Source organism: Acomys russatus, chromosome 16 (genome assembly GCF_903995435.1).
Source record: "Acomys russatus chromosome 16, mAcoRus1.1, whole genome shotgun sequence".
NCBI lineage: Eukaryota > Metazoa > Chordata > Mammalia > Rodentia > Muridae > Acomys > Acomys russatus.
In genome coordinates this window covers 42,643,123-42,668,553 of record NC_067152.1, presented here as the reverse complement: position 1 = coordinate 42,668,553, position 25,431 = coordinate 42,643,123, and the positions used below count along the sequence as shown (strand labels likewise).

At 52.1% G+C, this 25,431-nt stretch overlaps 1 protein-coding gene across 1 annotated transcript in view; it reads right to left on the bottom strand.

The window, feature by feature from the left end:
• Mgat5b (alpha-1,6-mannosylglycoprotein 6-beta-N-acetylglucosaminyltransferase B) overlaps positions 1-25,431 on the bottom strand; it is a 66,498-nt gene that overhangs the window by 21,519 nt on the left and 19,548 nt on the right. Inside the window, exons 4-8 of the mRNA XM_051159119.1 lie at positions 21,238-21,353; positions 20,672-20,745; positions 19,320-19,490; positions 18,598-18,762; positions 16,408-16,577 (exon numbers count right to left, since the gene is read on the bottom strand). Coding sequence (XP_051015076.1) covers positions 16,408-16,577; positions 18,598-18,762; positions 19,320-19,490; positions 20,672-20,745; positions 21,238-21,353 — 696 coding nt within the window. The remainder of the gene's footprint in view (positions 1-16,407; positions 16,578-18,597; positions 18,763-19,319; positions 19,491-20,671; positions 20,746-21,237; positions 21,354-25,431) is intronic.

The window sequence follows — 25,431 nt, the reverse complement described above, 5'->3', positions numbered from 1 at the left end:
TCATAGCCTTGTGGCTTCTTCTAGAACAACCATCTGCTCAGTGGTTTGCCTGGAGAAGGCTCTAAGCTTTGGCACAGCCACCACAGCTGCCCATTTCATCATTGCTAAGAACCCAACTCTCCATCCATAAACCCATCCTCCCCAAGGCCCCTGAGGAGCTGACTGGGAAGCCCCAGTTTCTCCCCTTCACACTCTAGCATTCAGTGAGTCTGCACTGAGCCCCAGTGTCAGATGGAGAGTGGACCGCAGCTGCCCACGGCCCCCTCCATCTTCTCCTTATACTGGGCCAGAGAAGAAAGCCCAGGGCCAAAATATCACCAGTCAGTTTGGAACTTGCATCACCTCCTCAGGTCCTCCCATTTGACATACATTTTGTGGGATACTACAGGGTGCCAGGCCCTGTGTCCCAGGAGACTTGTGGTCCTTGGATGATGTGAGCCCTGGGAAGAGTGACTGACCTGGATGGGACAGGGAATATGGGAAGACAGAGCAGGCATCAGGTCCAGCTGTTGGGAGCTGATTAGACATCGAGAGCAAAGAGAATCCTATCCAAAGATGCCAAGGATGCGTAGAGCCCTTGCCTTCCAGTCTCGGCTCCTAGGGTGCACAGTGGCCTTTTAGTGGGCTGGATGACCCACCCTTTGCCTCTGCCAGGCCACTGGCTACCTGCAGGAGCAGGACAAAACCTCCTTTGGTTGTGTCTGAGATGCTCAAGTTCTGGAAGAGGCCCCAAGGCCCTCCTGGGAGCCCACACCATAAGCAACCTTGGCCTAGGGAGGTGACGGGTTCTGACAAGGACAGATTCATTAAAAGACACAGGACCATGACGGATCCATTGCCTGGTTGTGTCTCAGGCTCTCTGAAATAACTCAAGCCAGGTGGAAAAGTACCAGCCCAGAATGCACTGTACTGTTTGTGCTCGCTCAGCAAGCACATCCCCAGGCCGGGGTGGGGGAGGGGCAGGTGCAGTCTTCTGGATAAAGCACCCACAGTGGCCCCTTTCTGGTGATGTAGATGGCACCTGCCCGGAAGGCTGCCCAGAAAAGATGCCAGGGCTTGGTTACTGATGGATATGGTGGCATCAGGGGTGGGTCTGTCCCTACAAAGCCATGATGGCATGAAGGGCAGGTCCAGCAACCTGCCTTGCTGTGCAGTTCCCCAACCACGTGACCCCTAACTGTGCAGTGCTGGGATCTGAACTCGGGTCCTCAGCCTTGTTCTGTTTAGACTAATGCACTCTGACTACTGTATTTCTAAATAGTAAATCAGTAAAGATATGCCCATTTCTCTGGAAAGGCACAGATTATGGCTCTAAGTGCGCGCGTGCACACACACACACACACACACACACACACACACACACACACACACACACACACACACACACACAATTAGCTAAAGCTCCAAATAGAGGATGTCCAGTGTCCTTGGAACCAGAAGGCCCCTCCATTCTCTGCCCATTATTTTGGTCAAGTGACAACTTTGAGCCAAACCTCCGGCTTCCTGCCCCTTTCATGTTATCTTGACCAGGTGTCATACCTAATGTCTAACCCAGGTCGTGTTGTCTCAACTACGGGCTCCTGGAGAGCGGCCAGCTTTGAAATTTCACCACTGAGTCCAGGATCTTGTCCAATAACATCTGCCAGAGAACTCTCCCCGGACAGAAGACTAGAGAGGCAATGGATATGGTGACCCGGCGTTCAGGTGTGGCAGGTCCAGTAGAACATGTTAGCTTAGGCCAGGGGGAAGGCCAAGCTTGCCCCGGCAACTGGGAGCTCCTCCACCCTTAGACACCAGGGCCCCGTGTGCACCTGGAAAAGCAGAAGGATGGGAGAAAACCCCACACTGGTCCCCTCATGCCTTGTCCCGGGAGGAGGGGCTGAGAAGCTGCAGCCAGGACTGAAGGACCAGGGTTTCACCTGATTCGCTGAAGGGGAGGCAGCAGGCAGAGCATCATTGCTTCCAAAGGCACCTGGGTACCAGGGAGCACAAAGGTCAGCTGCTCAGGGGGCTGTAGGTTTACAGCCTGTAATTGAAGTGCAATTTTATGGGCGATCTTACACTAAGTGGTTGGTGCTTGAATTGGGGGTCGGGGTGTGTGTGTGGGGGGAAGGCCAGACTGCCAGTCTCCTGGCAGGGGTGGTTGCACAGTCCCAGCCAGAACACTCTCCTGATGCTCCTGCATCGTAGCACCAGCTCTTATTCTGCAGACTTTGAGTCACAAAATAAAACCTCAAGAGCTTCCCAAGGAAAAGGTGCCCCACTGGAAGGGTGCACTTAAAACTGCCAAATCTGGTGGCCAGAGAGTAGTTCCCTGGACCACGTGCCTGGGTGGACTCTAAACATGCAGATAGGCTAGCGAGATGGCTCACCAGGGGAAGGTGCTTGTTGTCAAGGCTGATGTTGAGAGTTTGAGCCTCACTTACTTACACACACACACACACACACACGGCTTCTAGAGGAAGGAGGAACAGACCTACAGTATAGTGAGAACAGTCTTAATTTTACAGGAAGAGATCTGAAAAACGGCAGAGAGTGACAGCTGTGTACTAAGCTGAGTGTACTTATAGCCATCAGACTCTACCCTGTAAAATGGTTAAGACAACACATTTCATGTGATGTGCATTTTTACAATAATTAAACAGCCGCCCCCTCCATATGCCCAGTTCCCAGAATTTTGCCTCCCAGAGGCACTAGGGTCTCATCCTGCCTGGGAGTCCCAGCTGGTTGCAGACAGCACAGGGCAAGGATCAGCTCCCTTGCTTTCTGCTAGAAGATCAGAGTAGAAAGGCTTATGCTGGGTTCTGGTGCAATGAAAGCTGTCTGTGGACATGAGCTGCCAGGTGGCCTTGTGCAAGACCCTGCATCCCCCTTCTGTACTGTGTCGCTCAGATGCATCTCCACTGTCTCTCCTAACTTAAGCTCCTCCACTTTGTTTTCTCAGTGCCATTGGTCCATGGCTAGAAATAATCTCCAGACACTGCTCACATTTGGGGAGAAACTATTCTTATCCTCTCTCTCTCTCTCTCTCTCTCTCTCTCTGTGTGTGTGTGTGTGTGTGTGTGTGTGTGTGTGTGTGTAGGAAGGACCTAACAGAAAAGATTCTCGGGGCTGGAGAGATGGCTCAGCAGTTAAGAGCACTGTCTGCTCCTTCAGGGGTCCTGAGTTCAATTCCCAGCAACCACATGGTGGCTCACAAACTGAGATCTGGTGTCTTCTTCTGATGTGCAGGTGTATATGGAGGCACAGCATTGTATGTAATAAATAAATAAATATTAAAAAAAAAAAAAAGATTCTCGGGCTGGGTGTGGTGGCGCACGCCTTTAATCCCAGCACTTGGGAGGCAGAGGCAGGTGATCACTGTGAGTTTGAGGCCAGCCTGGTCTACAAAGCAAGTCCAGGACAGCCAAGAGAAACCCTGTCTTGGAAAATAAAAAAAAAAAAGATTCTCTACAAAGCCCTCACATACCTTTGGCTCCAGTGCTAAAGGGCACCTGGGGGATGCTCAGCGTCCCCAGTTGGGTAGCACTGCTGGGAACTTGTGGCCAGGCAGACTTGAATGTTCTGTCTCTCCTAAGGTCTGTGTCCATCTCCTCAGCATCGATGGCATTGCCCTTCCCTCTCCCATGACCCATCACTAGCTCAGGTCATTGTCCCCATCCCAGAACATCAAGTGGACCAAAGAAGGAAGCCAGAGGTCTCACTGGGCATCTATCGAGTTGCTCAGGAAGCAGGGCAACTGCTACTAGGGAATTACAGTCTCCTGCCAGCACGGCTTGCCATCCTTTGTCCAGTACAGGGCTTTTCATGCCATCCCAGAGAGCTCACCCTCAGTTTCTGCCTCCTGGAGAGGCAGGTGTCCTTGGACACCCCACACCACCTGGCATGCACAGATACCCTTAAAGGGTCCTGAACCGCAGCCAAGGAGAACTACCAGGTTCCCACAGGATGAGTGGCTCAGAGGAAATGAAGCAGAGAGTCAGGTTCAGAGACATCCAGCTGCCCCTTAGCCGCTGTGGCCATGGACCAAGGGATGCAAAAGGAACTGAGGAAGCAACATCTCTCCCTGCTGGGCAGACACGACAGGCGGGTTGTCGAAGGCTAACACCTACTTCCCCAGCGTTCTCTGCTAGCAAGCCGAGGGCTAAGGATAGGACTGTGGCTCTCCTAGGAGAGCCCTGGAAACCACATGCTCAGCCCTCTGGCTACCAAGCTACCAAGCTGCTGTTGCTCTGGGAAGAAGCTAGGAGCAGCAGGTTTATATAACCCAGCTGCGCGAATGCTTGGCATGATCTGAGACTCCCTCACCCACACCGTGTTGCCAAGAACCAGGACAGACTGTCTCAGCAGCCCTCAGTGGTCATTGTCCCCGAGGGCGACCCATTTCAGCTTTTGGATGCCCAGGCTGACCCATAGGCTGGTCTCTCAGTTTGACACTGAGATTTTTTTTTTCTTTTTAATCTCTCAGGTGAGCATTATGTTCCAGGGCTCTTTCTCCCTGACCTGTGCAGCTCCACAACGCCTGGCTGAGGGCCAGTCTATTTGGAGGTCGCAGGAGGCACAAAGATGTCAGGGTTCTGCTTCCAACCCTAAAACAAGACTCCTCACTGGAGATTTGGGCTGAGTGTTTTCAAGGGCCTTTGCATCCCCAATGAAGAGTAAAGTGCAGCCTGGCTCCAGGGAAACTGTTCCTACTGCCGCACAGGCAGTACTTCCATCAGCCCCACCAGGACAGCCCTGTCCCTTCTGAGAGGCGGAGGAACCAACCTTGGCCTTTTCTGTGGGCAGCACTCTCCTGTTTACCATCCCCCTCGCCCCACCCACCACCCTGACAGAACCTCCCCTGTTCCGCATGTGGCAGGGCCCACAAAGCATGGGCCTCTCTGTGTGAGAGCCCCAGGTTCTGAGCATCAGGGAAGAGGAGGGAGACATCATAAGGACGCTTCTGTCCGGCTCTGGGAAGAAGAGCTGGTCCAGGACAGCCTGACACCCCTCCCATCCCCCCCTGGGGAAAGGCTGAGTGAGTCTGGCTAGTAGGGCCCAGTATCCTACTGTTGGTGTCAAAGCTTGGCCAGGTGGCACAGGAGAGTGTCCCACCAGGGTCCCAAGCAGGAAGAGGGGACAGAACCAGCCAGGGACCCTACAGGCTCAGGATGGGGGAGAGGTTAACAGGCAACACTGAGGAGGAGGAGGGAGAACTGGAGAGGTGAATCAGTGTCAATCAGAGACAGCCACACCCTCTTGGGGGCGGGGCACTGCATAGGAAAATCGGTATGTCCAAGCAGGCTCACCCTTCCTCTTCCTGTTCCATGTACTTATGAGTTAGAAAATATACGAAGCACCCAGAAAAGTATATAAAATAATACAATAAGTTCATGGACACTGCACCTCCACTACTCAGCCTGGCTCCGACCTTATATCAATCATATCTGACTTTATTGTTTTGTTTTCCAGAATAACACATTATGAGTGTGGAGACAGGCTGCCAGGAAGAGTCTTCTCTGTCCTCCTCGAATCTCCTAACCTTCCACCTACTTCCTATAAATCTCCCATCTTGTCTCAAAACAAAGCAGAAGTCACCATAGGTGATGCTCAGTTCCCGGTCCGCAACCTTGGCCTGTCACCACACACCAACCCCAATACTAGGTTCCCTTTCTTTCCTTTCTTGTTAGTGCAGAGGGCTGATTCTAGGGTTACCCTTCAGCCCTATGTCTTCAACAGTCTCCCTCCCGTGGGCTCCTTCAAGGCAGCATTTATACACAGCGAGGCACCGTGCCTTCTGATAGCGCTGGCCCATCTCACCAGAAGATCTGTGAGTCCCAGCCTCTGTTCCCATGGTTATGACGGTATTCGGAAAAAACGGATCTTAGCAGATGGGATTGATGCTGAGATGGGGTTGCTGAGTAGAGCCCTGATCCAGCATGGCTGTGTTCCTAATAAAGGAGGGAGGGTGCACACAGAGACACACTCTGACTGAAGAAGACGAGAAAATCAAGAAGTAGGTCACCCACATGCCAAGAACACTGAGGCTTCCAGAGCAGGCCTGGGCTGGGCCAGCTCTAAGGGCCTAAGCCCCACCAAGCTCTAATCTCAGACTACAACCCCCAGAACTGCAGACAATACTTTCCCATTACCTGAGGTCCCAGCCTGTGGCTTTTTGATTAATCACCTGCTCCTTCATCCAGGTCCCACCCTGGCAGTGCCTATTTCCTCTTCAATCCCTGTCAGAGCCAAGCTCCAGGAAGAGGCTGCCCAGTCCCTGTCACTGGTACCCAGCTGTTTTCTCCTTCTATTATTGTCTTTGTGCTTACAACTCAACCAAGATGTTTTATTCTACAGATGACAGTGACACCCATGTCACCAAATTCTTTGTACATCCTTCCAGCTCCTTTCTGACTTTTCCTTGGTGTATGTGCTGAGCAGTTTTATGTCATTTGACACAAGCTAAAGTCATCTGAGAGGAAGGAGCCTCAGCTAAGAAAATGCCTCCATGGAGGCAGCAGTGGTGGTGGTGTACGCCTTTAATCCCCAGTACTCCAGAAGCAGAGGCAGGTGGATCTCTGAGTCTGAGGCCAGCTTGGTCTACAGAGTGAGTTCCAGCACAGCCAGGGCTACACAGAGGAAACCCTGTCTCAAAAAATAAAAATTAAAAATAAAAAAAAGAAAGAAAGAGAAAGAAAATACCTCTGTATGATCAGGCTGCAGGCAAGCCTGTAGAGTCTTTTTAAAATTAGTGGTTGACAGGAGAGGGCGTAGCCCAGGGTAGACCTATCCCTGGGCTGGCGGTCCTGGGTTTTATAAGAAAGCAGGCTGAGCAAGCCATGTGACCAAGCCAGTAAGCAGCACTCCTCCATGGCTTCTTGCCCTTTTTGAGTTCCGGCTTTGACTTCCCTGAGTGATGGACCATGACATGGAAGTGTAAGCCAAATAAACTATTTTCTCCATAAGTGGCTTCGGTCACGGTGTTTCGTCACAGCAGCAGTGACTTTGACTATGAGACAGTGTGTTTTCTTTTCTTGTCTTTTGACAAGATGTTGATATACGGCCTGGGCTGGCTCTGAATTATCTATCCTCCTGCCTCAGCCCCCAAGTAGTGGGTTTGAAGGGTACACTCCACATCTTGTTTCTTACTGGCTCTGTGTGTGTGTGTGTGTGTGTGTGTGTGTGTGTGTGTGTGTGTGTGTGTGTGTGCATGTGCATGCATGAACCTACCTGTGTGGGTGGTGTACTCACACTCGCTTATATGGCTTATATGCAGGTACATGTGCCTGTGTACATGTGGAGGCCAGGAGAGGTCCTTGAGACAGAGTCTTTCGCTGAACCTGGGCCGATGCTGGTGGCTGACAAGCTCCAGTGGTCCTCCTGCCTCTGTCCCCCATAGCACTGGGGTTAAAGGAGCATGGCCATGCCTGGCTTTTTTTTTTACATGGGTGCCATCTAGTGAGAGAGCAAGTGTGCTAACTCTGGTCTTTCTTCCTTTACTTACAAAGTGACTAATGCCACCCAGGAGACCTACCTGACCATGATCATGTCCTTAAGACTCCACCTCCAAATGCCACTCACGTGACTGTGGTGAGCAGTCCTACACATGAATTCTGGGGACACCCTCCATCTTAGTCTCACGTCTGTTTCTGTGATAAAATACCCTGACAAGAGCAACTTAAGAGACAAAGGGTTTTGTAGTGGAAGCTTTGGTTTCTTTAACAAGTCAGTTATGTAATGTAAATGTGTTTTTGCTTTAATCCCAGGTGTGGGATGTGGGACTGCTCTAGTTTGTCCACAGCAGATAATCGCCTTATGTGGCTCAAAGAGGGGCGTGGTCTTTGCCAGCTGAAGTTAGTGGGATTCTGAGGACCCTGGGGGAAATACAAATGCCAGGGCCCAGAAAGAGGAAGGAGGAGACGGATGGAGGAGGAAGAAATCTGCTTATTCACTGTTGCTGGACATCCTGACGACTGAGATCGGTATTTTCACAAAGAACCCAATGACCCTAACCAACCAGAACTAAGTCTAAAAAGGTCTACATCCCCTACCCTTTCCTTTCTAAAACTTCTTTCTCTCCTACCTAGTGCTGGGGGTTGGGGTGAAGGGTGGTAGTGCTGATGGAAGGGGAGTGGGGTGGGAGGAAGGGTTGGAAGGAAGGTAGAGGCATTTAGAACCCAAGTAAATTAGATTTAAAAAATATAGCCAGGTGTGGTGGCGCATGCCTTTAATCCCAGCACTAGGGAGGCAGAGGCAGGTGGATCGCTGTGAGTTGGAGGCCAGCCTGGTCTACAAAGTGAATCCAGGACAGCCAAGGCTACACAGAGAAACCCTGTCTCGAAAAAGCAAAATAAAAATAAAAATTAAAAAGTACACACACACACATGCTACAAGTGGTGCCCAGATATTGAACTTAGAATAAGGCGGGGTGGGGGATGGGGGTGGTGGGAGTGGGGGATGGGGGTGGTGGGAGTGGGGGATGGGGGTGGTGGGAGTGGGGCTCTGAAAAAGAAGAATGTCGCTGCTCTCCCCTGCTACTCTTAGTTGCTGTTGTTGCAGGTTGAGAAGTTGGAGATGTCCTGAACTGAAGACTGGACTTGCTCCAAGGATCCCAAGGACCGTAAACAGCAGGAAGTAGCTGAAGAAAACTCCGCCCCCTCTCCCCACTAACCTTTTTTGTCTCCTACCTGGGGTTAGGGTGTTGGAAGGGATTAGGGTGGGTAAAGGGTGGAGTAGGGAGAAAGAGATACAAGGAACCCCAAATAAAAAGAGTTAAAAAAAATAGCACCTACAGGGCTTATTTGCCTCCCAGTTCCAGATTACAGTCCGGCCCTGTGGGGAAGTTGAGGCAGGAGCTTGAAGCAGTTAGTCATCATGTTTACAGTGAACAGCAGAGAACAGTGAATCCACGCACACATGCGGGTGCTCACCTGGCTGTGTGCACCCTCATACAGAGCGAAATCCCCACAGTGGGGGGGGGGGGCGTCTTCCCACCTCGGCTAACACAGCCACATCCACAGGCTGACCTAACTGAGACTTCATTCAGGCTTCTGTCAAGCTGGCACACCACAGGCTCCACCACAACTGTTGTCAATCACCCAGCTCCGGTTCTAGCTTCTGGGCCACACCCCATTGGGCCAAAACGGTCTGAGACAGTCATAGCCAGATCTGCACAGGTTGAAACCCCGGAACACGCCACAGTTGGTGCTACGGCTTAATAGAAAGTGTCTCTCACAGATTGTGATCTGAATGGTTGGTCTCTTGCTGGCGGTGCCATATTGGTTGGTGGTAGAATGTTTAGGAGATAGAGCCTGGTTGGAATAAGTAAGCAACTGGCAGTGTGCCTTGCAGGGTATCTTGGGCCTCTCACTTTGGTACTATTCCATGTATGTGCGTGCATTTTCACACACGTGTGGTGGACATTCGAGGTATGGAAGCCAGAAGTTGATATCAGGTTTCTTCCTCCATTACCTCCCACTTTATTTTTTTATTTTATTTTATGGTTTTGTTGTTGTTGTTGTTTTTCAAGACAGGGTTTCTCTGTGTGCGTAAGCATGTGTGCACAGGTGTGTAAGTGCTTGTAGAGGCCGAAGGTTAACCTTGGTGTCACTTAAGTGTCCTCCACATCATTGTGTGTGTGTGGTTTTTGTTTGTTTGTTTGGTTGGTTTTGTTTTGGTTTGGTTTTTTGAGACAGTCTCTCTATGTAGCCTTGGCCATCCTAGACTCATTTTGTAGACCAGGCTGGCCTCGAACTCACAGCGATCCGTCTGCCTCTGCCTCTCGAGTGCTGGGATTAAAGGCATGCGCCACCACGCCCAGCCCTACATCATTGTTTTTAGTAAAGACTTTTTCATCTGTCTCTGTGCCACACTTTTTGCTATTTTATTATATGTATTATTTATTTTGAAAGATATATTTACTTATTTATTTGGTTGGTTGGTTTGGTTTGGGTTGGGTTTGTTGTTGTTGTTGTTGTTGTTGTTGTTTTGTTTGTTTTTCTTTTGTTTTTTTTAGATAGAGTTTCTCTGTGTAGCCTTGTCCCAGCTTGGGGCTCTGGGGCTCCGACCCTGGTCCTTAAGCACTGAGCCACCACCCCAAACCCTTCCTGTCTCGCTTTCTGCTCCCTAGGAGCCCTGACATGAGCAGCCTCGGCTCTATGCTCCCACCCTCGCCTCACACCCCAGCCTTGGCCAGGCACCACCATGATGTCCTCTTTGCCTTGCCTCATGCCAAATGCAATGGACTCAGTGGAACTTGGACCAAATCCTCATAAATAAAGTGTTACTCTCGAGTATTTGCCATGTTAAAGAGAAGTCTGATGGGCCCAACTGGCAAAGCTAAGCACATAAGACGAAAAAGATGTGGTCCCTGCTTCTGACATTCCCAGGGGAGGCGGGGGAGAGGGGCCATCCTTGAGCAAATGTCCCTGGGCCCGAGTCCGATTCCCTGCCTGGCTGCACACTGACAGCCACCAGTTCTCTCTCCTCGGCTTCCTTGTCTAAACACCCGCCTTTCACACTTCCATCATTTGCCAGTTAAGTCAACTAATTTTCTACTAAACCCAATTTCACTCATGGATGGAGGAAGAGCCCCATCGTTTTTCCTCATGCCATGTACTGCTAACGCTTGAAATTATGCAAATAAAATTGATGAGCACTGCCAATTCTCCTCAGGCAGGAAGGGCGAGGCTTCCCTTTCGAGCATCCACTGTGGAGACTCGGCTTGTACACTGCTTGTAGCTCATTCACAGGCCTTCAAGAGGATGGCTCAGGACGCATGAGGGGACAGGGCCCCGGCTTCACATCTCCTTCCCTGTGCACACACTGAGGGAGCAAGGAGTGGGTGTGTGACACCACCTGAGCGCACACTCCTCACAGAGCATTGCTCTCACACATCACCTCCCTCATCTGGAAATATCCTGATGCACCAGAGCCAAATGTGGATTCTGCACGCTGCCCGAGACATCCCTCCAGTGAGCTGGTTAATTAAAATGCCAAAACACAAGGAACAGAGAAAAGCTGGCTCATCCATCCAGACTTCTCGTTAGTCAGTGGCCGAGACACCTGGCAGGGACATCTGTGAATGAGCTACAAGCAGTGTACAAGCCGAGTCTTTATCCCAGTGCCTGCCCCACACAGGGCCTGGTTGCAGCCAAGGGCGCTTTCAGAATGCAGTGGCCTTCAACTCCCTATCGCCTGCTGCAGGGCTAACAGGAGTGACCATGCCTCCTACCCCATCCGCCCATGCTTTCAGGCCCATCCAAGCTGACCGCTGTTACAGGTTGCCTTGTTCCCCTCCACACGAGGTTCACATGCTGTTACATATGACCCCGCCCCCCCCCACCTCAGTTTCTCAGCGCGTAGCCTTATTTGGAGACAGTGTCTTTACAAAGAAGACAAATCGAGGGCTGGAGAGATAGCCCAGTGGTCAGGAACACTGGCTGCTCTTGCAGAGGACTGACGCTCAGTTCTCAGCACTCACACGGCAGTTCACAACCATCTGTGACTCAGTTTCCAGAGGAACCCAACGTCCTCTCTGGCCTCCACGGACACCAGGCACACATGTGATGCACGGACATACGTGCAGGCAAAATACTCACACACATAAAAAATTATTTTAAAGCAAGCAAAACACGTGGGTCAGGAGGCTGGGCCCTCCCTCATGTGACTGTGACATGTTTCTGTAGTTTATGAGTCTCATTTCTGTTGCTATGATAAATACCTTGAAAGAAGGCAGCTAGGGGAGAAAGGTATCTGCCAGCAACTCCAGTCATAGTCCATCCTTGTGGGGACATCAAGGCAGAACCTCACAGCAGCTGTTCACACACAGTCCAGAGCAGAGAGAGTGAGTGCGCAACCACCTGGCCTGCTCTTACCTCACCCACGACTCCTCGCCTAGGGATAGTGCCACTGCCATGGCCTGGGTCTCCTCACACCAAGGAATCAAGACAACTCCCACAGTCACGCCAGGCTTTTAAAGACAACCCCTCTAGGTTGTATCAAGTTGAGAATTAAAACTAACCATCACAGGGTCTTAATCTGTAGCCCACGCTAGCCTCAAACTCATGGCAATTCTCCTGCTTCAGGCTCCTGAGCGCTGGTATCTCAGATGGGACTGCCTTGTAGTGGGGGAAGTTTGGATACTGACACACACGCAGGAACGAGGCCAAGCAGAGGGAGGCAGGGGTGAGGCCAAGCAGAGGAAGGCAGGGGTGAGGCCAAGCAGAGGGAGGCCAGGGTGAGGCCAAGCAGAGGGAGGCAGGGGTGAGGCCAAGCAGAGGAGGCAGGGGTGAGGCCAAGCAGAGGGAGGCAGGGGTGAGGCCAAGCAGAGGGAGGCAGGGATGAGGCCAAGCAGAGGGAGGCAGGGGTGAGGCCAAGCAGAGGGAGGCAGGGGTGAGGCCAAGCAGAGGGAGGCAGGGGTGAGGCCAAGCAGAGGGAGGCAGGGGTGAGGCCAAGCAGAGGGAGGCAGGGGTGAGGCCAAGCAGAGGGAGGCAGGGGTGAGGCCAAGCAGAGGGAGGCAGGGGTGAGGCCAAGCAGAGGGAGGCAGGGGTGAGGCCAAGCAGAGGGAGGCAGGGGTGAGGCTGGTGTATACACAGAAGCCTCTGAGGAAGTGAAGCCTGGGAGACAGACAGAGTCTCTGGTGAGGTGTTGGAAGGTGTGTGTATGTGTTGAACATGCATAAGCATACAAGTGCACATGTAAGCATACATAATCACATAGCATATGTGTGCGTATGACAGCAGAAGCCATATGGACATGTGTGCACATATGTGTGAGTAGGTGTGAGCATAGTCATATCCATATAAGTGGGTACGCATGCATCTTCATGCAACAGTACACATGCACATGAGTACAAATAGTGTGCACTGTGTGTGCAGGAACATTTGTGTTTATGCATGTGAGTGCTACACACATAATAAGTTCATGTGTGTAAATGTGGGTGTCACGTGCACAAGTTCACACAAGTGCATGAATGTGGACATTTACATACAGATTCATGTATGTGCATGTGTGTTATATGTCTGCATGTGTTATATGTCTGCATGTGTGTTATATGTCTGCATGTGTTATATGTCTGCATGTGTGTTATATGTCTGCATGTGTGTTATATGTCTGCATGTGTTATATGTCTGCATGTGTGTTATATGTCTGCATGTGTGTTATATGTCTGCATGTGTTATATGTCTGCATGTGTGTTATATGTCTGCATGTGTGTTATATGTCTGCATGTGTGTTATATGTCTGCATGTGTATTATATGTCTGCATGTGTGTTATATGTCTGCATGTGTGTTATATGTCTGCATGTGTTATATGTCTGCATGTGTGTTATATGTCTGCATGTGTGTTATATGTCTGCATGTGTGTTATATGTCTGCATGTGTATTATATGTCTGCATGTGTGTTATATGTCTGCATGTGTGTTATATGTCTGCATGTGTTATATGTCTGCATGTGTGTTATATGTCTGCATGTGTTATATGTCTGCATGTGTGTTATATGTCTGCATGTGTGTTATATGTCTGCATGTGTTATATGTCTGCATGTGTTATATGTCTGCATGTGTGTTATATGTCTGCATGTGTGTTATATGTCTGCATGTGTTATATGTCTGCATGTGTTATATGCACAAATTCATGTATGTGTATATATAGGCATTATATAAGTTCATATGTATGAGTGTGTGTTACGTGCAAAAATTTGTGTGTGCGTGTGGGAGTTATTGTATATACACATAAGTTAGTATGTGAGGATTGTGTGTGCACAGACGAGTGAGCGTAAGTAACAAGGGAATGGCTTCAGGTGGGTGTTTCTCAACTGTGTCACTTTCTATCAGTGCCCCCCACGTCCAAGAACCCTGCAGTCACTGCTCTGTCCATGACGGGCAACGGCAATGGACACGCGCCTCAGGCTCAGCATCCAGGAATTCTTGAGGTGTGCAGAGGAGCTGGCAGTGCTCAGGGAGGGAAGGGCTGGGGGGGGGGGAGCTGGGAGAGGAGAGGCCTGGCCCAGGCTGGAACAGAACAACTGAACTACATCCCCGCCTCCCACGAAGACCTTGGAACTCTCTGTTCCTCGCCGCAGGGCAGGGCAGGTCTACTAATGGTTCTGGGATGGGCGTATGGAAGAATCTCTCCCATTCCTTCAGGGACCAGGCCTAGAAGGACAGCTCACCTCTCTAGCACTGATTCTGGTGGGTCAGAAAAGAATCAGGCTGAATGAACCTGATAGGATGTCCTCTGACCCCAAGGATTTGTCCTGTGCAACTTGGGATGCCTGACTTCCTACCAGACTGCTGATGCCATTTTACCCAGGCCCATGGTCTGCCTCCTTTCTCTATGAACTATGTGACTTTTCTATAGGAAACTTCCTAGCCAGGGAAAGGTTACCTCATTGTCTGCAACAGTTGGTTGTCATCAAAGCACCCTCATCAGTACACTCACTAAGCTCTCTGCTTGAGGGAGTAAAGTAGACATGGTACAGGCAGGCAGGCAGAGGGCACTGGTGGGCATGGTGCAGGGAGGCAGAGGGCACTGGTGGGCACGGTGCAGGCAGGCAGAGGGCACCGGTGGGCAAGGTACAGGCAGGCAGAGGGCACTGGTGGGCACCATGCAGGCAGGCAGAGGGCACCGGTGGTTGATGAGCAGGCACATCTCAGCAATGAGTGGCCCATGCAACTGAACACACAATATGCCTGAGTAAGAGACTGCTGTGTGCCTCCCTACATCCAGGAGAGTTAGCCGGTCTGTGAGTTCAGCACCAATGCTCTGGGACAGTTCCCCACAGGGCTTTTTTGTTTTGTTTTGTTTTAACTTCATTTTATATGCATCAGTGTCAGATCCCTTGGAACTGGAATTACAGACAGTTGTGAGCTGCCATGTAGGAGCTGGGAATTGAACTCAGGTCCTTTGGAAGAGCAGATAATGCTCTTAACCACTGAGCCATCTTTCCAGCCTCTTTTTTTTTTTTTTTTTTTAAGCTTCCGTGGTTCTTTGGTTTTTAGAAGCAGAGGGGCCGTTTCCCAGCTGGCAGCAGCCTGCATCCGGTGCTTCCTGTATCAGAGGTATGCAGCACCACCCGGTCCCCTTCAAAGCGGGTCCAGTCTTGTCCCTCTCACACTCTCTCTGGAGATATCTTTTCACCTTTACTGTGCCCATAAGACAAGAGTGTTACCACAAAGAATGACTCTCAGGCCATGAGGACGAACACCCCAAACAAACCACTGGCCCATTTTAGTGGCCCCTCAACAAAACAGCCTAGTCCCCTCCTCCTCATCCCCTGACTCAATGAGACTGGTCCATGAGACAGAATTCAAGCTGCAGGTTTCCTGTGGAATAGGCAGAAGGCGGCTGGGGAGAGAAATAGCTGAGCACGTGTCCTTGGTATTCTCTGTCTTAAGGTGGATGGCCACGTATTTTAGTTGCATTAGTACATTTTCAGTGTACTGTGGTATATATCCAATGCCACACAAGAAATACGAAAAATAAAGTAAGAAAGAGCTTATATTTGTCTGCAGCCAACAGATGAGTGGTTAAAAAAAATGGATCATTCCAACTAGACATTAGGAAAGACACACCCAGAGCCAGGTGTAGTGGTGGCGCACACCTGTAATTCCAGCACTCGGGAGGCAGAGGCAGGCAGATCTGTGTGAGTTCAAGGCCAGCCTGGTCTACAGAGTCCAGAACAGCCAAGGCTACACAGAGAAACTCTGTCTCAAAAAACTGGGGGGAAAAAGGAAAATAAAAGATACACACAAACAACTTAGACACACACACAGGTGGCCCTTCATTTGTCTGTCTGTCTGTCTGTCTGTCTGTCTCTCTCTCTCCAATTTCTTGGTAACCCACTTACTCTTACTCCTTATATCCCCCCCAAATTCTCACACACAAACAATCTTTTAGACCCTCTTCACCACCAAGCACAGGTTCAGGGTGTATCTATCTTCCACCATGCTAGAAGGACACCAGCAAGCCTGGCACTGGGAGCCGGCATTTCCTGCCAATCCTAGTGCCCTCATAGGAATACCAAAGAGTCCAACTCCAGAAGAGACACGCTGAAGACTATGCCAGCCCACCGGGAAGGCAGATGGAGGGAACCCCATGTGCATATGGTAGCTCCTCTCTCAAGACGTTATGCACTAGCCTGTGAGCACAAACCCAGACCCTAGTGTCAGTCCTAGCAGAGGTCAGGAGCCCGTGGACTGGTGTTTCCGCTATACATTATAAATGCAAACAGGTGTCCGCATGGAAGAGGGGGTGGGAAGCAGATGAGCAGGTAGAGGAGGGAACCAGGGAAAGCCAGCATCTGACAGAAGGCCACCTCCCTCCGGGCTGTGGGCCCTGCAGGTAGAGCATCAGCCCGGTGGCCTGGCCCACCTTCATCCCCTCCCCACCCCACCAGGATGTGACTGGCTCTCTGGCACTCACCTCTGCAGCTCCTTCAGGGAGACTGTGATCCGCAGGCTGTGGCCCAGCACGTAGAGAGCAGCCAGGATGTCTGCCCACTGCACCATCTCTCCCAGAGGCCCGCCTTTCAGCACCCTCGGGCTGAACACGTCCCCAGACTCCTCAGTCAGGAAGCCAATGTGGACAAGGATCTGGTGAGCAGACAGAGCCTGTCAGTGGGAAGTAGCAGCTCTTAGGCCTGCCCCCACCCCCACCCCCAGGATCACCCACAGCACATAGGGTCTCCAGGGCAGGCCTGGCTGGCTGCTCTTAGACACAGAACGTTAGGCTGTAGGTGAAAGAGGTGGTTGTGCGACTACTTAACGGAGCTCACTATGTGGATGGAAGTAGTGGACAATAGTCCACACAGACAAGACAGAGCTTTGTGAAATGACAAGGACTCTGGAAGATGCAGAGAGGTGACAAGCATGCAGTTCTCTATATGTGGACAGAAGGATGGGCAGACAGACAGACGTAGACCTTCCTCAGTCTGTTATTCCCAGACACCTATAACCTTTCTGCCTGACACTATCAAAATGCCCCAAGGATGAATGACTCCAGGGGCTGGTCATCCTGCACCTGGGAAAGGGCCAGGGACTCCACCATCTATCCTGACCCTGCCACCCTCAAGTCCTGTGTCCAAATCAAAGAAAAAGAATCTAATGCTACTGGTTTGAAGACATGCACCATGCCCAGTCAGAACTCACTGTTTACCTGTTCCACTTGGAACCCTGTGCCCACTTGGAACTCCAGGCTCATGCCCACTCAGAACTGTGTCTACTTGGAACCTCACATCCATGGCCACCTGGATCCCCATACCTACCTGGAGCCCCACACCCACCTGGAGCCCCACACCCACCTAGAGCCCCATTCCCACCTGGAACCTCACACCCACCTGGAGCCCCACACCCACCTGGAGCCCCACATCTACCTGGAGCCCCACACCCACCTGGAGCCCCACACCCACCTGGAGCCCCACACAACACCTGGAGCCCCACACAACACCTGGAGCCCCACACAACACCTGGAACCCCACACCCACCTGGAGCCCCACACAACACCTGGAGCCCCACACCCACCTGGAACCCCACACCCACCTGGAGCCCCACACAACACCTGGAGCCCCACACAACACCTGGAGACCCACACAACGCCTGGAGACCCACATCCACCTGGAGCCCCACACAACACCTGGAGCCCCACACCCACCTGGAACCCCACACCCACCTGGAGCCCCACACAACACCTGGAGCCCCACACAACACCTGGAGCCCCACACCCACCTGGAACCCCACACCCACCTGGAGCCCCACACAACACCTGGAGCCCCACACAACACCTGGAGACCCACACAATGCCTGGAGACCCACATCCACCTGGAGCCCCACACAATACCTGGAGCCCCATTCCCACCTGGAACCTCACACCCACCTGGAGCCTCACATCCACCTGGAGCCCCACACAACACCTGGAGCCCCACACAACACCTGGAGCCCCACATCCACCTGGAGCCCCACACCCACCTGGAGCCCCACACAATACCTGGAGCCCCATTCCCACCTGGAACCCCACACCCACCTGGAGCCTCACATCCACCTGGAGCCCATACAACACCTGGAGCCCCACACAACACCTGGAGCCCCACACAACACCTGGAGCCCCACACCCACCTGGAGCCCCACACAACACCTGGAGCCCCACACCCACCTGGAGCCCCACACAACACCTGGAGCCCCACACAACACCTGGAGCCCCACACAATACCTGGAGCCCCACACCCACCTGGAGCCCCACACAACACCTGGAGCCCCACACCCACCTGGAGCCCCACACAACACCTGGAGCCCCACACAACACCTGGAGCCCCACACCCACCTGGAACCCCACACAACACCTGGAGCCCCACACCCACCTGGAGCCCCACACAACACCTGGAGCCCCACACAACACCTGGAGCCCCACACAACACCTGGAACCCCACACAACACCTGGAGCCCCAGACTCACCTAGAGTACCACACCTACCTGGAACCCCACACAACACCTGGAGCCCCACATCCACCTGGAGCCCCACACCCACCTGGAGCCCCACACCCACCTGGAACCCCACACCCACCTGGACCCTCAATGCTGTAAGCACATTGTTCAAGCACTCCCTGAAAGGATGCCATACCTGCTTCTGGTCCCTCCGGATGTGTCCCAGCTTCTGTGCCAGGTACTTGGCAGCCTTGGTCCACTGGGCGGTGAACCGCCGGGTTCGCTTCTTCATGAAAATGAGGGACTCCTTCCCACTGCCCATCAGCTCCAGGAGGTGGGACAGGTTGCTCCGGAACATGGCCTGGGGTGGGGCCACAGGCCAGCTTTCTCAGTCTCTGACCGTCCCATCCCCTGTTCTCCCAGGACAGAGGCTGCCACCTACTATAGGTGGATGTCTGCTCCACTATCAGGGCAGGGGTTCTGCTCTTACTGCTGCCCAGCCTCCACCCCACCCCCCCAGTTAACCACCTGCCCAAGCCCTCCTGGGGAGCTAATCAGCTCTGAATCACTAGGGATGGGCTGGCTGCCTTTCAGTGGTGCCATGGTCACTTATGCCTTGAACCTCTTAACTCTGTAAGCCAGTGAGTCTTTATCCATTAACTGTAACCACAGAAGGGTAGATACAGTACCCCGCACACAGAAAGCCCTCAGTACATGACAGCTTTTAAGAGATACCTCCAGGGCTCCAGCCTGCCTCCCAAGCAAGGTCCCTGTACAGGATTCCACAGGAGGTGAGCTGGGGACCCTCAGCTGGCAGAGCTTGGAGCCCCATTCCACGGCAGCAGAGGCAGCCGGGGCATTGAGACAACTGAGGTTCCCTCCCACTGTCCCTGAGGACATCCAGCTTTCAAGGCCTACCTGGACTTTGGGAAGGGACTTGGGGGCTGTCCGGGCAGCTGTCTGGTTCCTCCAGGGCAGCGGGGGGCAGAACCATTCAACCTCACTGAGGTAGATGAGGAAGGAGCATTCGGTGCCATCCACCCCAAAGAAGGCATAGCAGGGGTCAGAGGTCCAGCGGGCCCGCATCCACTGTGGAGAAGGTCAGGCCTGGGCAGGCAGCCAGCAACCCACACACCACCTCATAGACTCCCCCAGCCACAGGAACCCCAAGATCCCTCCAGCCAGCCTGGAGCTATGAGGAATTCCCTAAACTAAAGATGTGGTGGAGGGGCTGGAGAGATGGCTCAGTGGTTAAGAGCACTGTCTGCTCTTCCAGAGCTCGTGAGTTCAATTCCCAGCAACCACATGGTGGCTCACAATCATCTATAATGAGATCTGGTGCCCTCTTCTGGTCTGCCGGCTCACATGCAGGCAGGATATTGTATAAGTAATAAATAAATAAATCTTTAAAAAAAAAAAAAAAAAAAAGATGTGGTGGAAAAGTGGAGACACACAACTGGACCCGGGAGTGTGATCCAAGATCAGCCCTGTGCCACTAAGGACCAGAACAGGAGGCAGGCCACCTTCCGCCCAGCCCCGCCCCCCCCCCCCATTCCCCCGGAGCTTCACAGAGGAGTGTCTTGGACCTGAGGTTTGGTGGACATAAAGAAGCCAAGCACCAATGCAAAGATCCAGGAGGTTTGGCAGCCACAACTCGCATCTCCCTTGTCTTTGTCACCTCAATTAGAGGCAGGGTCATATGGCATCCTCCATGGGGGGACAGGGACAGGGCAGGTCTTTCCTTAGTGGTCCCAGGTGCTCCCTAAGGAAGGGGTGTGTAGTCCCACAGCCTGCCCCTTACAGGTTCAGAGCTGGAGACAGAGCTGTCTTTAGGCCTGTGGCTTGGTTCTCTGCATGCAGAGACATTATATAGTCAAAAGTGTCCCTAGAGATGGGCAGGAAAAGCCCTTGGTCCAACCAGACATGTGTTGGGCAAGAAGAACCAGGAACAGAGTGACTCAAGCCCATTCCTGGTCAGGAAGTCAGAACGGGGCTCTAGGTAGCAACATGCATTTAGCTGTAAGAAAAACGCCAAAGGCCCCCCTGAAGGTGATTGGCCCCAAAGGGCTTCGGGCCGATGATCACGGTAGGTCCAGTAGAGAAAACATTTCTCTGAGGTTGGTCGCCTCCAGCTTGTACTGGATTTAGGGACCTGGTCAGTTGGGACAAAAATCCAGAGCTGAACTTGGCCGAGCCCTTAGGGGAGCCTTCTATCTGTCTGCTATCCTCCACCCTGCACCCTACCTCGGGGAGGGGCCCCTAGGCCTCACCTCCACTTTCCCCGAGCAGTCAGGGAACTTGGGATCACTGGGTGCTTCACACTGGTCCCTCCGGCCTTCAGATACTGCAGAAAGAGATGGCTTGAGACACTGGGGCCTGGAAGCAGCTAAAGGGACATGGCAAGGTGGAGGGATCTGTGGCCACCCTCTCCTGTCCCCTCCACTTGGGTTTTTTCCAGCCCACAGTCCTGGGGTCTCAGCTACCTTCTTCCGGGCTTAGAGCCTCAAACTCTTTCAAACAGCAACAGAGCAGCCACCCCAGGCTCCCCACAAAATATATCCTTGCTTTTCCTGAGCATGGCAGATGGGCAGGAGCCTCCAGCTTTCCCCAAACCAAAAGGAATAGTGGCTTTGCTCTTGGAAGGCAACCCACTCTGTCCTCCGCATCCTCAGGCAGGCCAGGGTGGGTAGACCAGATGCCCTTACGGAGAACATCAAGGAGGCCACCAAGAACTAGGCAAGCGTTCCCAGAGGAAAGGGACTTCTAGGAGGCTCTGCCCTATCCAGCAGGGCACTGGCCTCTGGGGACACAGGGCGGTGTCTTGGCCATGACGCACCCTTGCTATGCAGAATCAGGCTGTGGCGCAGGATCTGGTCCACCTTCACAGCGATGTCAGACACATTCTGAGCAATGGCCTGGATCCTCTCAATGAGGCTGGCTCCAGGGGTGAGCCTAAAGGGGAGGGGAGAGCCAGAGGTGAGCCCACGAATAGCACACATGGCCTTGCCACGGCCTAGGCCAATCAGCAGAGGCCACAGTGGAAACCAGGTGGGAGTGAAGCTGAGCTTGCCTCCATCTGGTTCACACCTTGCCCACAGCAGGAAAGCACACCTCTGCAGGAGCCTGCTGTGTCTATCATCCCGGTTCACACCTTGCACACAGCATGAAAGCACACCTCTGCAGGAGCCTGCTGTGTCTGAGTATGTCAGAGGCTGCACTTGGAAACTTCTGTCTTCCTGCCAAGACCCTGAAGGGATGAGCCCCGGAACCCCTAGATGGCAGAGGCCTTTTCCTAGGCCCAGCCAGCTTATCTGAGTCTATTCACACCAAGACAAGTTCACACCAGCAGCCTGGGGACCTGCCAATGAACTAGCATTAATTTCCTGAGAATGTGTGTGTGCGTGCGTGTGTGCGTATATGTGTCTATGTGGTGTGTGTATATGTGTGTGTGTGTGTGGTGTGTGTGTGGTATGTGTGTGGTGTGTATGTGTGGTATATGTGTCTATGTGTGCTGTTTGTATATGTGTGTGTGTGTGTGTGTGTGTGTGGTGTGTATGTGCTGGAGAGGGAGGCAGGACAGATTGATTGGTGTCTTTCTCTATTGCTCTCCATCTTATAGTTAGAGGAAGTGTTGCTTATTGAGCCTGCAGCTTCCTGACTGGCTGGATGGGCTGGGCAGCAAGGTCTAGGGCCCTCTTGTCTCTGCCTCCCTAGGGCTGGGATAATAGGCATGTGACAAGACATTAAGCTTTTTACATAACTGCTGGGCCATCTCTAGCCCCCTTTACTTATATTTTAAGATTTATTTTATTTGCTGGTTGCCGTGGCACACGCCTGTAATCCAAACATTCAGAAGGCAGAGGCAGGCAGATCACTGTGAGTTCCAGGTTAGCTAGGTCTACAGGGTGAGACCATGTCTCAAATAAAACAGACTAAGATTTCTTTTATTTATGTGTCCATGAGTCTGTGTGAGTGTATGCACTCGTGTGTGTGTGCAGGTGTCTTCAGAGGCCAGAGGTGTTAGAGTTAAGGTATTTGTGAGCCTCCCAGCGTGGGAGTGGGGATGTGAACTCTGCTCCTCATGACTGAGCTACAAGTGCTCTTACCCTCTGAGAGTCTCTTGTAGCCCAGTTGGCCTCAAATATACTGTGTCGCAGAGGATGGCCTTATACGTCAGATCCTCCTGCGTTTCCCTCCCAAAGGCTGGGATTACAGGCATGCACCATGGTGTCGGGTTCCACGTGGTGCTGGGGATGGAATCCAGGGTGAGGCAGGCATTCTACCAACGGAGCCACATCCCCAAGGCCACTTCTTAATCTTGAAAGAGTTTTGGCCACAGACATTAAACCCTCTATTTTTCTCCATCAGTATGTGGCTGCTTTGATTTTTGGAGAATTTATTTTCTTGTTGATGACTGGCAAGTACTCTGGGAATCATGTTCGTTGTTAGATGCAGTATTTATCTCGGTGCACAAGCTGCTACTGAGATAGATCCCACCTCTTTGGCCTTATCTTCCTGTCAAGCACAGCCCTGGGGCATTCTCCATGAGGCCGCTTGCTTTCAATACTTTAATTCCACTTGCTTTGATTCTTACCTCACCTTCTGGCTTCACAGTTTTTACACACACACACACACACACACACACACACACACACACACAAAGCATATGCACATATACAGATAGACACACATATACATCCACATGCACACATATACACAGACACACACACGTGTGTGCAACACACACACACACACACTCACTGCTGCTGCTGCTACTTAAGCTCTGTTTATTCTGGCTCAAGTACTTGGTCTGCATGGATACCTGACATGGAAAGTGTATGAAGGGTCTTTCCAACCCATGATCCACTGGGGCATGCAAACCTCGCCTCTCATAGGCTGGGTGACCCTAGGTAGCAAACTGCCACGTCCGAGCACCTACCTCTCTTCCCTTCACCTGATAAGGAGCACAGAGAGTGATGGAGAAGAAGTTCCAAAGGCAGATCGGGCCCGCCTTCTACACCAGCAAGGGATAGGACGGTACCTCTGACGGATGCACACTGCTTCCCCCACCCAAATGCTGGGATTACAGACATGTGCCACCATGCCAGGTTTATGGGATGCTGCAGATGGAACCCAGGGCTGAAGTGGCTGGAAGAGGGGCCCCAGCACACAAGCCTTGTGTCCTGGGGCTCCCCAAGCCTTAGCTTATGAGATCATCAGGCCCCCGACCTGAGACTCTACCTTTCACTTGCATGGCCTGGGGGTGCAGCAGTATAGAGAGGGGGAAGGCTGAATGGGGCAGGGCTCCAGGGTTATAGTCTTTGAGAGCTGTCACCCATGGACCTTTTCAATGATGCAACTGCCAGAGTCACCCATGTTTCTCCTATACATAGCCCCCTTGCTGGCTTGGACAGACTCATTTGGTCTGTGGGTCTATCTGGGTTAAATAGGTGTTTCTGTGTGTCTCCGGGCAAAATCCAAGGGACAAGTAGGGAGTAAAGTGATGAAGGCCAGGAAGTGCCATAGCTAGCTCTGACCTGCTGAGCTAGGATGTACCCAGAGCTCTGGGCTGGGGGGAGGGGTGGAGACACCCTGTCTTCAGACATTAGCCCCCAGAACTGGGAGGGATTAAATGTGAAATGTCGGTTATTTTCTGCCACACGGCTTGTAGTCACTTCATCTAGTTACCCACACTTAACAGCCACAACTGCTGAACAAAGAAAGTCGCCCTCACTCCTTCACCAAGTCAGGCTCCACTGGCTAGGAGTTCTTTTTCCAGCTGGTTCCTCTGACTGAACTCAAGCACTGTCCTACCACGATGGTGGCTCTCATTGGGGGACAGAGGGATCAGTTGACCTTCAAGCCTAGCTAGGGTTTAGATTCTTGGGAACAGTGGGGCTGAGAGCCAGAGGACCTAGATGTTTTTAAAGCTGGCTTCCCGTTGCAGCACCGTGACCCTGGGAGGGTGACATAACCTCTCTAAACTCAGGCATTAAGGCAAAGTTGCCTCAAGGATTCAGGATGAGACAGAATAGTGACACCTCAGTATAGCGTGGGTATTTATAAAGGATTGAACCTGTGGTCTCATACATGCTAGGCAAGTGCTCTATCGATGTGCCCACCTCCCCAGCCCTGGTGGCGTGCTTTTCCTCCCTATCTAAGCAGATACTCTGCCTCTAAGAGGAAGTAGTGAAGGCTCAGCCACTGAGGAAAAACACTGAACTTTTTTGGAGGATTCAGCAATTCTCTTACAATAAGCGGATTTTTGCATAAGGCATATCGCCAGCATGGGCTTTAAATAATGTCGTGGCGTCTGTTGGACTTAACACGCTCAAGTCATTCAAAACAAAGTCATTTGGCATCACTATTATTAAACTGGACTCAGCATTCGCACAGCACTTTCTATATCCAAATAATATATGATTAGGCTTCTCACGCTGAGATGCCCTGCCACAAATGGCAGGAAGCAGAGTCTAAGGCCTCAGAGCCCAGATCTGTGGCTTGGGAAATGCCCAGGTAGAAAAGAAAAAAGGGGACTGAGGTGCAATCAGCAGAGGGCTCACCTCATATGCACAAAGCCCTGGGTTTGATCACATAAACTGGGCACAGGGGTGTGCCTGTAACCATAACACTTGGGAGGTGGAGGAGAGAGGATCAGAAGTGCAAAGCCATCCTCAGCTATATAGGTAGTTGAAGGCCTGGGATAAATCACACAGAGAGAGAGAGAGAGAGAGAGACAGACAGACAGACAGACAGAACTTCTCATCCCTCCAAGCCACAAGGAGGTGCCACAAAGTAGATTGAGACAGGCAGGACTGCAGCATGTTGCTCAGCGGGGGCCCGCACTCAGTCAGGCCAGGACTGAAGAGAAGGCCAGCAGTGCAGAACTGAGACCTCTAAGGTGCAACCATCCCCAGTGCAGGTGGCAAAAGCCAAAAGTGATCTAAAGAGTTTCCTTGGCAACAACCATGCTGTTCCCACAGGGCCATCGGCAAGACTTCCTCCAGCTGGAGCAGTGACCCCGAGCCTT